The 13,204-nt window shown below is 31.5% G+C and overlaps 1 protein-coding gene across 1 annotated transcript in view; it reads right to left on the bottom strand.

The window, feature by feature from the left end:
* Nucleotides 1-12,622, bottom strand: part of LOC119603246 (embryonic polarity protein dorsal) — a 59,192-nt gene extending 46,570 nt beyond the window's left edge. The window contains exon 1 of the mRNA XM_037955228.1: nt 12,179-12,622. Coding sequence (XP_037811156.1) covers nt 12,179-12,209 — 31 coding nt within the window. The 5' untranslated portion in view covers nt 12,210-12,622. The remainder of the gene's footprint in view (nt 1-12,178) is intronic.
* Nucleotides 12,623-13,204: the final 582 nt, after the last annotated feature.

The raw sequence follows: 13,204 nt of genomic DNA, 5'->3' as shown, positions 1-13,204 counted from the left end.
TGGAAAAACTAAAATCAATATAACCTTTTGGCCATTTTTCAAAGAATTGTAAGAAATCGCATAAAAGGCATGAAAGATCGCCACAAAACTAAGCGACATCAAAAGTTTCCCGCGTAACTTTTAATAAAAACAGTGGTTTGCATGGGGTGAATATGAAGAAAATGCGTTTCATGAATTGAAAGGAAGAATGTCTGAAAACACGGTTTTGGTTATTTATGGTTCAGATCAAGAGCATGAACTACATGCGGATACCTGTCAAACTGGACTAGTTGATGTTTTAATATAGAAATATTCTATGGGTTTAAAACGTCTGGTAGCTTACTATAGTTGACAAACCAACAGTCTTGAACGATCTAGATTGGGATCAACATGTATTGGCTATTCAATAGGGTATTGAGCACAAGATTACATGACAAACACCATAACGATTGCTTTTTACTCCTAGTAATTATTTGATGATGAAGAAGACATTCCTTTGGATGAATTAAGGAATATTGTGAAAAGTCGCGAGGGTGATTTGGCATTGATTAAGGCCGAACTGCATCTACCGGTCAATAAAGAAAGTTATTGATGAGATTTAAAGGTCCTTATGTTATTGAAAACATTTTAGGAAATGATCACTGTTTAGTATACATATTTGAGTCTGTCCAAGCTGCAGATAAAATAAAACCTTGGTGCAATTGTTATGCTTAAAAAAGTTCAATTAATGGTAAGTGTGTGTGATTAATATTTTGAAATTATTGGTTGATTCAATTTTAATGACGATTCTTTAAGTTGTGTACGAGTATCGTGTGTTGTGTGGTGAATGGTTCCGTGGTGAGTGTGATTTCCCGTGTTGAGCGAGATATTTGTTGGTTCCGTGGTGAATGTGATATCCCACGTTTGGAAGTTCTTGGTTAAGCGGAACATTAGAGCAAATACCCGTAGGAATTCTTTGCTACATGGATAGCTCGTAATTGGGTGTTTTGAATATCCAGAAAAAATAACAGGATGCTTAAATAGGATTAGAATAAATTTGGCGCTAATAGAAGTTAACATCATTACCAATAGCCAGAAGACAATTTGGGCGACATCAGATGATAAAGTTATATATAAAATCGCATCGGATTGTTAAAAAATACACTCGGAAGTAGTCGGCAGCGAAAGAGCGAATGTACTAGCTTTAAAGAGAAGGAAGCTCGAAGTAGTTAACCTTACAAACGCCAAACCATTCGACGCAACGAGGGCATAATTAAAAATATGGGTGAGAGAATCCCATAAGGCCCCTTCGCATAATGAAACGGTGGATAGAATCTATTGCCTCTTTAGACTGTGATGCCTCTTAGCTTTACTCAAGACGACCGGTTTGTGGCATATAACTCAGACAGGTCACTCTACCATAATCATGTTCTGGGAGAAATTCCGGACAACATTGACTATTGCACAACCAGACCATATTCTCTTCCCGCGAGTTCAGGTTTAAACCACAGCCACCACGTGCACCCCAAAAGTACCTCTCCAATAACCGGGACAAAACAAAGTCCGGAACTCTGCCTTGTGGGCTACCGATTTCCGTGATTCCAGATTATATGGTTCACTGGTTCGATCCTATGTCAAATCATTCCAAGATAAGACCGTGGATACATTTGATCATCACCAGTTTTAGTCCCGGCAGACTTAAGGTATTGTGTAATATGAGGTAATATGCCCCCGGGGAGAGCAACCAGCAATCGTAGTAAATATTCAACTTGAGTGTAAAATTATTACAATTTTAATCCTGTTGTTAGAAAAAAATATATAGCGATCGCTGGTTGACGAATGTTGATTTCTTTGTGTATTTAATGGCGCCACACTCTTTAATATAATTTAGAAATCATTACTCTACAATTAGATAAGAAGGAAATTCCCCAAAATGAAACAATAGCAACTGTTATTGAATGTTCGATAATGGGATTAAGAGTAGGAAACTAGGTTATTAAACGAGGATATTCAAATAAAAAATTTCGTAAAAAATATAGTGATGGAAATAGTGTCATAGAAATGAGTACAGTGATGATAAATGAAATGATTACCTTCGTGTAGCTCCCTCTTTGGTTTTATATTGACAACATATTTTTTTTACATTTTCATTAATTTGAACGTCTTTTAATAAAAATTTAATGATTTGACCTGCTGTTGCCGTTGATATCTTAAAATAGAACGTAATTTCAAAAATGTCTGTCTGTGTGTGTGTGTGTTTGAGTGTTAGTCTGCCTGTCTGTCTTTCTAATCAATTAAGTTAATGATCCAATTTAATTTCATCTCATTTCAAATATTAAATGGACACCTGTTGATAAGTCTACGAAAAAGAACATTTTTTTGTTTCAAATTCCCATCTAAAACATGTGATATTAAACTAAAAGACAAGCATTTTTATGATTTTTTTTATTTGTTATTCTTCAAATAACAAAAGTTACATAAATTAGCATAATTTTTCAACAAGTTGAGATTTTTTCCTTTATTTTGTTTGTTTTTTTTTTTTTTTGGTATTTTTACGTTCGTATAAATTTGTTTGTGTTATTTGTTAAATCAGTTTCAGATTCAGTTGGTAGTTGTAGTCAGAAGTAGTTCATCAGCAGAAGCAGTAGTAGCTTTATTGGTTTAGTAGTAGTAATATGGTTAAAGTTTTAGTTGGAAGCAGTAAGAATCTCAAGGTCGTTTGCACACATTCAAACAATTACACAGATACACTCACACACAAATGCAAAGTTATTGCAAACAGTCACTCAGCAAGAAAATCAACAAAGTCAAGCAAACAATAACGGACAGACTGACAAAGTATTAACTAAAGTAAAAGAAGCAGTCGGACGGATGAACGTACGAACGGATTAACCATCTATACTATCAATGCCAATGACTAAACAATCTGAAGAAGAGCATGAAAAATATAAAGCCACTAATAACAACAAAAATATATATTAAAAAATAAGGCGGGGATGGAAAAGTTGTTACAATCGTACATTCAGCAATGGCGCGACTTACGTTATGTATACACGATTGTCAGATCGTATAACGTTGGTAGAAAAATATTCAGAAAATGTCTAACAACTATGTGAATTTTCATTTTTGTCTTGCAACGTTTTGTCAGTATATTGTAAAACAATAATGTTGTCAGACATATAACAACCGTTTAAGCACATTACGTTGCCATTTCCAGATAATTGTCTGGCAATTTTTATTGTCAGAATTTTATGCATCTGACATTGGAATCATTGTCAGATAAAAGTTTTCTATTGGCAACACGGTGCGTTAAAAGAACACATGCTGCTTAAAAAAGATCTTGCAACTTTTGCCATAGAACAATCTGAAATTTTTTCTCAGATAAATTTATTATCTGGCAATGAAATTGTAAGGTTTTCCTAACTCACGACTGATTAGAGTTTCTATGTGATATAAAGGGACCATTAAAATTAATACCCTGGTGATTGCTAGACTACGAACTACCAAACGCTATTAGAGAAATGTGAAGACTTGCAATGCATTCATTACCCATCATGTGGTCGTGGTCGTTCGGAGACATTCTAAGCCAATATGGACACCTTACTGATCCGATTCTTTAAGAAGAATTTCCACCTGAATGGGATACAATATGATTTGTGAACCATTTAGTGGAAAAACGAGCAATAAATGTTATCGCCATATTTAAAATGCAAGGATAAATATGGCACTTAATTTTAAATACATTAAGATTAAACTAATACTTAAAATATATAGTTAGGTTTTACGTTAGATTGATAGGAGGATGTATCTACATCAAATCCGAAGAAATACCAATAAGCCACTATCAGACCTGTTGTGCGCTCCTTTTCGTGGAAAATGTTTGTTGATAAAAACATATAGTATGTATGGGCAATTTCGTGTCAAGTGACCCAACACAAAAAATCTATTTGTATGAAATTTGCATCAAGGTTAGTACTATTGGATAGTAGGCAGAAACATATTTAAGGCTCTATCGGGCAAGAACTACCGGATTTAGAGAGGGTCAAAGTTGGAAATTTTGGTCATACAGGGTTTTATTCAAATGAGTGTAATTTTTCACCTATTGATCCTATGAAAAATTGTCCAAAAGAGTTCAGATAGCTCTTCACTGTTTCCAAAAAAAATGCTAGGGCCAATAGGTGAAAAGTTACACCCATTTGAAAAAATCCCTGTTTGACCAAAATGTCCAACTTTAACTCCCTCTAACTCTGTTCAATAATAACTTTTGGTCCAAATTCCATAGACATCGATTTTAAAACATGGATCACTTGACACAAAATTGCCCATATATACTATAGTATTCACTGAAAGTACTATAGTCTGATGTTCAGAAACTCTGTTGCCGGGACGTAATTCCTAAGAATTTTCAATCAGTGTTCGTGAGGTATGTTTTATCCGCAATAATATCACTCCAAGATATTCGAATCTAATTTCGGCGAAAGCCTGACAATAGCAAAGAAATTACGCACGAGTTTCACTGTCCTTTCTACATGCTCTTCATTCGTCTGAATCCGCATGTCCAATTTTGTATAGCTGGAGCTGAAATCCTAACCTCAGACTTGCTCATTTTGAGGAAGTTTCTCGTCTTGCTCTCGTTACTGTCAGCCCTTTCAGATCCTTGCGGTTCTAACCGCCGTTTCATTATTCCAAGAGGCCTTACGGGTTTTCTCATTCCTATTTTTAATTCTGCCTTCGTTGCGACAAATGGTTGTGCGTTCGTCAGATTAGCTATCTCGAACTCTCTTCCCTTTAAAGCTAGTACATTTTGTTAGAGCTTGCTTACAATCCAATACGAGCTTAGATTTTACTTTATCCCCTGATATCGCTCTAATTGCCTTCAGACTGTCGGTTAATATGTTAAGTACTGTGGGCTCCAATTTTTTTACGCATTCTGTTATTGGTCGGGCTTCAGTGTTAAATTTCCAGGCCCAATTTGTCCTCCAATTTAGAGCCATCCGTGTAACAACAGATTCCTACTGGTCATTGCTCTAATGTTCCGCTTGGCCAAGACTAGAATACGATCGGTCAAGTCCGATGATTGTGTATAGCCTTCCAATGTGTGTCATACAGAGTTAAGTACTTAAGTATAATCCTTGACCGGAAATTAAAATGAAGACACCACATAAAGAATAAGATCAATAAGGCACATCGGTGCTGGGCGCTATGTAGGAGATTATAGGACACTTAAAATATTTAAAAATATTAGATTCTCAGCGGAAGAAAGTTCTAAAATATTACCCTTAAAAATCTTGATCTCTAAAAAATCTGTAAGATTGAGGTGATTACGGAAAAAATTTCCCATGTTAAATAAAGACCCCATTTCCATGCCTGGAAGCAACATTTATTTACACATAAATATCAGTGTCGTGCTTTCTAAAATATGAAAGAATTAAACTATGTCTATATTTATCACATAAAGTACAATTTAGACCTAGAGTATATACAATGTGTGTATGTAAGTGCATATGTACTTTGTATTACAGCATCTGAATTTGTTGACTCTCAATAAGTGTATTTGTAACTGTTATATCAGCGCCCCTGGTAGGAGTAATAAAAAAATTTTCGTTAAATTGCAAAGACTTCTTAACGTCTTAGCAAATAAACCAGTTCTGTTGGTGACGTTTGGCAAAAGCGACGGGAAATTTATACACCAAATGGCACATTGTAAATAAGATAAACAAATAAGTAAGAACAAAAACAACAACAGCTACAAAAAACATGTACGTAAAAATGTCGTCAAAGAAACTGATTAAGATTCAAAACGCACCAGAACCAAAACTGGCTAAGTAAAAAATACTGTATGTTTGCAAGTGCTGGTATGTGTGGGTATCTTGGACAAGAATCAGTAGTAAAATAAAAAGGCCTTCACTTTAAAGGCCTTATAAAAGGTTCGAAAGGTCTCAATAATAGTTTCTTGAAGGTTTAATTCGGAAGATTTTCTAGTTACTTTCTGGTAGACGCTCATTCTCTCAGGTATTTATCAAACAACTTTTCTGATAAATATGTATTAGACCGTTATGTTCGAGAGTTAGACCTTCAGAAAACAACAATAAAACCTCAGTTTTAACTGGGCCCTTCTTTTTTACCTCTGGAGTACTATTAATGTATTAAAGATTATTACCATCGCAAAGCCTTATATCTTACCAAATTATTTTTATTTTGCACATTTACACAAAAATACACATATAATGATTTAAAGGTCTTTGACTAAACGTTGCTGTTGTTGTTCCATCGTAAACAATATAAAATAAATTAAGAGTTCGAGTATCTGGTAGTAGTTGCAAACGAACTTATTTATTTCATTAGCTTGATCTTGATTTTATGTACATATTTTATTATTTGCGTAAAATATTAGAGAGTCTCTATAATGTAGAGTCTACACACACATATTTAAATAATTTTGTAAAAAAAGACAAAACAATATTAAGTTTATTTAACGTGCTTTATAACACCTCTAGCTTGGTATTTTATGGAGTTTCCCCGAATTTAAGTATGAATCATCACACCAATAATAGTTTGGCCATAAGAATGTGATAATTTTTAGTTTTTTATCGTTAAAGAATTAATGCTTACAACAACTAAACTTATGTATTGTATTATAGTAAAATGTTGACTAATAATGTATATTTTATCACATTTGTTAGATGGTTCAAAATTCTAGATATCTTTAACGTTTTGAATATCTTAGACATCCGAAAAAATAGGCGTTTATCAAAAAATGGATGATGTTAAGCCAACAAAGGTAGTAGAATACGACACTGTTTAATATAGTTTTTTCAAAGACTTTGTTAAAGTTCAAATTCTTGATCTGCTCATTTACGGCTAAAACTTACTCTTTTTGGGCAATTATGAATGTATGTATTTCAAGACAGAGTTTTTCATATCGCTCATTTATTACAAGACTGACATAATCCAAAATTCGTTTTTTGGACTGAGGGCTACAAATAGTGTTTATAAACCGGTTAACCGAAAACCTGGTTTTTATTATATATTTCGGTTTTTCGCAAACCGGTTTTTTTAAAACATTGGTTTTCGGTTAACCGGGTTATCTGGTTTTTATGTCTCGGTTAAACGGTTTTTGGTACAAATTTTTAAAAATTTTGGATAGATAACACAGTGAGACAAAATAAGCGAAAATTGAAATACCTGAAAGGCGGATCCGCGCAGAACAAGAATGTGTTTTTGAAATATAAAAACAGACCTAAGACTGTTAAACAAATGTTAAGAAATGTTAAACCTATATTATGTACATATATAATGTGGAGATTTACAATTTCAGACAATCAGGAAATTAGTAAAAAGTTGGCATTTAAACCAATAAAAAATTACCTATTTAAACAAATTCCAACCATTATATGCAGAACTGATATAAAAATGGTGATACCAAAATATTTTTAATAGTAAACGCGTTTTGCTTTAATCTTAAACATTATATGGGTAAACATGTAAAAACCTATCATTTTATGGTTAATTGAAAGTTTAATGGTTCTAAATAATATAATATGTTTACTTAGTTATCATTATTTATTTGTTGTAAAAATAATTATTTTTCAGAGAACCATTCTCAAATTTATAATTGTCATAAACATATAAATGTAACTAAAATATTGATGAAGTTCAATAAAAATAACAATTGTTTGGTTATGACAACAAAATACTGTTACAAAAAACATAGAATATTGTCCTAACCATGCCGAAACATGTTTTTTCTCTGCGTGTACGTTATGTATTTTTATACCCTCCACCACCATCAGTGGTGATAGAGGGTATATATAAGTTTGTCGTTCCGTGTGTAACACAAGGAAATATTCATCTAAGACAACAAAGTATATATATTCTGTGTCTTTATAAAATTCTGAGTCGATTTTGCTATGTCCGTCTGCCCGTCTTTCTGTCTGTCTGTGTAAAACTAAGCAAAAGAAATCAACCGAATTCACCCAAAATATTTATTATTATCCTAAGCAGTTTGGTATTGAAAATCAGCAAAATCCGTTCATAACGTAAAAAGTTATGAGTAAATATTTCAGACTACCTCGAAAAAAATTACGTTTTTTTCATAATTCTTTTGAAGTTTTCTCAGAAACTACCAAAGATATTTCGATGAAATTTACCACACATTATTTTTTTAAGCCAGTGATCAATTATGTTCAAGATCTTTACAATCGATCGAATATTTCACATAGTCCCCATACAAAGGTATATATTCCCGGAAATTAGTTTATCGTTAATAACTCCCTCAAATATATCGGTATCAACACAAAATTTTGTACATACAAATATAATATGAACAGAAATCATACTGTTAACGTAGATCTCAGTCGGTCCACAATTGGTCATGGCTCTCATATAAGGTCTACTTCCGAAAATCACCTAAACTCACATATTTCATTGATGAATAATGCTTTTGTGATAAAATTCGAGTTGAATATGTTTTGTGTATATTCAAATCATTCCACCAAATTTTTTACGGATCGGTCCATTATTGGTCATAGCTCCCATATAAGGCCCACTTCCGAAAATCATTTAAAAGCTCATAATTTATTGTCAAATAAGCTATCTTGATAAAATTCGACACAAATATGTTTAGTCTAAATATGAATCACTTTATGATTAGACATACATAGTTCCCATATAAAGTCCACTTCCGAAAATCACTGAAACGCATATATTTCATTGAATTATAAAGCTATCGGGATAAAATTCAACACAAATCAAATTATTCCACCAGCTTTTTTTTCCGGATAGGCTCATAGATCCCATATAAAGTCCACTTCCGAAAATCACTTAAACGCATATATTTCATTAAATTCTAAAACTATAAGGATAAAATTCGACTTGAATATATTTTATGTACATATACATCATTCTACCACTTTTTTTCCCGGATCGGTCCATTATTGGTCATAGCTCCCATATAAGTCCCACTTCCGAAAATCACTTAAACGCCCATATTTAATTGTCAAATAAAGTTATCTTGATAAAATTCGACACAAATATGTTTTTTCTTTATATGAATCACTCTACGAAATTTTTTCCCGATAGGCTCCCATAGAGGGTCCACTTACGAAAATCAGTTAAACGCATATATTTCTTTGAATAATAAAGCTATCGGGATAAAGTACGACTTGAATATGTTTTGTGATCTACCAAATTTTTTCCGCATTGGTCCATATATGGTAATAGCTCTTATATAAGGTCTACTTTAAAAAAATCACTTAAACGCACATATATCATTATCAAATAATGATATCTTGATAAAATTCGACACAAATATGTTTTGTGTAAGGTCATAGCTCTTATACATATAAAGTCCACTTCCGAAAATCACCTAAACGCACATATTTCATTAATTAATAAATCTAGTGTAGTAAAATTCGACTTGAATTTTTTTTTGGTATATAAATCATTATACGAAATTTTTTCCTTATTGGTCCATAATTGGTCACAACTCCCATATAAGGACCATTTCCGAAAATTACTTAAATGCACAATCAAAGTTATCGGGATAATATTCGACATAACTGTGTATTTTGTATATATAAATCATTCTACGGAATTTTTTTCCGGATCGGTTCATAGGTTGTCTTAGTAGGTATACTTCTAAAAATCACTTAATACCACTTAATTCGTAATTAAATTATTGTATCCGGATAAAATTCAAAATGAGTATGTTCTGTGTACAGATAAATCATTATATTAAAATGTTTTCAAACTGGCCTATTAATATACAATTTTCTCGACCTAATTAAAATTAGTTTGACATATGCATAAATGTTAGTACCCTCAATACGTTATCTAAAAAATGAGATAGTTAAATGGGTTTTAATAAAAAGTAGCTTTGCTGGTGGAGAGTATTTAAGATTCGGCATAGCCGAATATAGCACTCTAACTTGTTATGTATATATTTTTGGTACTTTTTTTCCAGTGAAATAGCAAATGTTTTGTTTCAATAAATATTACAGATTTAATAGGTATACGTCAATCAAGAACGACTGCATTTTAAAAAAGTACGAAACAGATGTCTCATAATTTTGAAAGATATATTCAAAATATTTAAAAAATTGTATTACGTTTATTAGTTAAAAAGTTATAAAGAACCAAAAAAGGTACCAAAATCAGTTTTGTTACACATTTTTCACTCCTTAAAAGTTCGAATTTTAAAAAAAGTACCAGAAACCCATCTGCTTACCCAGCAGTTCGACAAAGAGTCAATTCATACGAAAAAGACAGTAATTTCCACTAATAGTTAACCACCTGGATGATCGTAATTCGTATGTTTTGGGTCATTCGTCACGAATGTACCCTTTGTAATCGAGAATGAAGACAGTCGTCACTTTAGTGTCCTCTTTGTAAGCGGGAGCGGAGACAGTCGTCTTTTTACTGTCCTCAAGTAACTTAGAGATTATACTCTTAAAAGTTTTTTTTTACTTCCGAAAGACAATCGTCACTTTAGTGTCCCCTTTGTAAGCGAGAGCAGAGGCAATCGTCTCTTTACTGTCTCTTTGTAGGGTGTAGAGTGACGATTGACTTCCTCGTAGGACAAGCCCATGTTAAAATGGTCGGTCACCTGGGTAGTCAGGTGGCTAGGGGCCACCACGAGTGGTAGGTTAAGTGGTCAGTTCGGGAGTGTCTCGTCGAACTGCTGGGTATTTTAAGAGTAGATACAGGTGCATTTAAAATTACGTCAAAATTTCATGATTCTAGGTTCAGCCGTTTGGGTGACGAATCAGTCAGTCAGATTATATACATATGTATATAGATTTTCCATTTTGTATTAAAAAAATTTTAAATTTTTGTTTAGAGTAAATATGTATCGATAACTTTTGTCGCGGAAGCTTTTTTAAAGCATAGGAAAACGAGACATACTTTTTCTACGTATTTTTTATACTCTATGTAGAATGCATTGGGCCGATTTGAAATTTTCAAAAATTGTATAAAAGTATTTTCCAGCTAAAATAAAAATCAACACATTACATTTATGGTGAAATTTCAGCTACATACCATATATTTAACTTTTTGGAATAAATTAAGAACATTAATAAAAATGACATTATAATTTAACAAATGCATTTGTGTGTTAAGTTATTAATAGAAATACTAACCGAAAAATCCCCAAACAAAAATTTTGTAAATACCCTTATCGAGTTGAATAGCCGAATTTTATTAAAAAGAAAATTAAATTTACATCGCAGTTTATTTTTTTTTTTTAATAAATAAATAAATTAACTGGTCTGATTTTTACAATTACAATTCTTATTATTTACACGCTGATTTAGTTACAATAATGTGGCCAAAAGACAAATAATATTATAAGACAGATAGTCATAAAATAAACCCGTTAATAGGAATCAATAAAAAAAAATAAAAATTTCAGTTCAAATTTATTTTTAAATATGTATTATTTTAGTTTTGTATTAAGTAATTGCATAACTGTACAAATCTTTTCGGAATCATCCATTAATTGTAAAAAATTTAAGTTTTTCAGAGTCTAAGAATGGATTTTTAAGTTGACGATTAAAAGCCACTTAATAATTAGATTAGTTAATCTTAAATCAATTTTAATATAATGTTGATTGATACCCTATGCTGTTTTTGAATACTTCCAAAGACGGACTCAGAAAGTCATTCTCAGTCCGATTGATATACTTAAAGGTGGGACCATTACAAACACCAGCACAAATCCATAATACCCCACTACAGTATAATTTAATTACTAACACTAAACTACAAGTCAAAATATTTTATTTATTGCACCCGCTGATAATCCGTTAACGTCAAAAGTTGTATCTTATATGTATGTATGTATATGTGTTTTTGATTTTGGGTGTCTAGTACGAGTAGATACTAAAACAATGAATGCAGTTTTCGCAATTTCAAAAGTTTACTAATATTTATTACGGTTATAAATATTAAATTCAATAAAAAATTTAACGTTTTTATAAAAGTTAAGGTTTACACTTATTATAATTGTATTACATAATCCCCAATTATATATGTAATTCTATAATGATATTCCTTGGGTCGTTTTCTTTTAACAATTTGTGCTCCATATTCTTCAAATATTTTTAATTTAAATTTTCCACTATGTTAAATACTTAATTATTATTGAATTTGACATTATTAAACCAAAATATTTAAATTAGCTAATTACATAATAATATTAAATTTTTCTTAAACTTACCAGAGTGTTCCGTATCTAAACTTTGGTCCATTTTAATAAGAATTTATATAGAAAATTATATATTTTTAAATAAATTAAAACTCGTCACTTTTTTTCAAATATTCTAAACAATATTTGCACTTTATTTTAATTCGTTCTCGAAAATATTCGGCTTTTACTTTATTTTTATTTCAATATTTCTCAAAAATTTTTCGAATTTCGTTATTAATTACGTTTTATTTCTTTAAATTCCACAAAAAAACTTAATTATTTCTTTCATAAATAAACTGGCCGTTACAAAATATAAATGAATGCACATTCAATTTAAACGTATTTAACGGAATCAATCACTGAGTGCACACTATGCAAACGTCCGTATGCGTTACTTTACGTACGATTTTAAATAAATTAAAATGAGAGCAACAGGAACAAAATTGAGTATAGACCGATTGCCACAAGAGCCAAATGGACAATGTGATTCCAATTGTATGTTTAAAGTTGGAACAGTACTATTTTTACTTTACTCCAGAAGTGAATTAATATCCGCGCAAACGCTATCAAATGGGAAGACTTGATTATTTATATTCTATTTAACATACAGTCAGTGACAAACAAATTTCCCATTAAGTTGAAATTTGCTAATGATGATTTTTAAAATTTCAGTAAAAAGTAAACGAATTTCTTTCAAAATGTAAATTTTTTGTTTGAAATTTTAAAAAATTATCCTATAGTAAATTCTTTTAAAAATATTGACATATTACTATGATTATGAGATAATGCCAATAACCTTTTGTCCGTTTGTTCTGTCAATATAACATCCCAGCAAAAACATGGTAATGACTACATATTATATACCGTCTGCATTACTTAGAGAGAGTCTAGTAATGACTTACAAATCTATATATATATATAAAAGAGGACTGATTCATCATCGCACAGTCCAAAGGGCTGAACCAAGAATCATAAAATCCCACTAATGAGGGATTTTTGGAAACTTGTACATTTAAGGGTGAAAAGGGTAACAACGGGTAAAACAGGTTTTCTCAA

This window comes from Lucilia sericata, unplaced genomic scaffold (assembly GCF_015586225.1).
Source record: "Lucilia sericata isolate MDLA Ls3-8-SP2 unplaced genomic scaffold, ASM1558622v1 Contig000009F_arrow, whole genome shotgun sequence".
In the NCBI taxonomy this organism is placed as follows: Eukaryota; Metazoa; Arthropoda; class Insecta; order Diptera; family Calliphoridae; genus Lucilia; species Lucilia sericata.
This window is presented reverse-complemented; position numbering and strand designations above follow the sequence as displayed.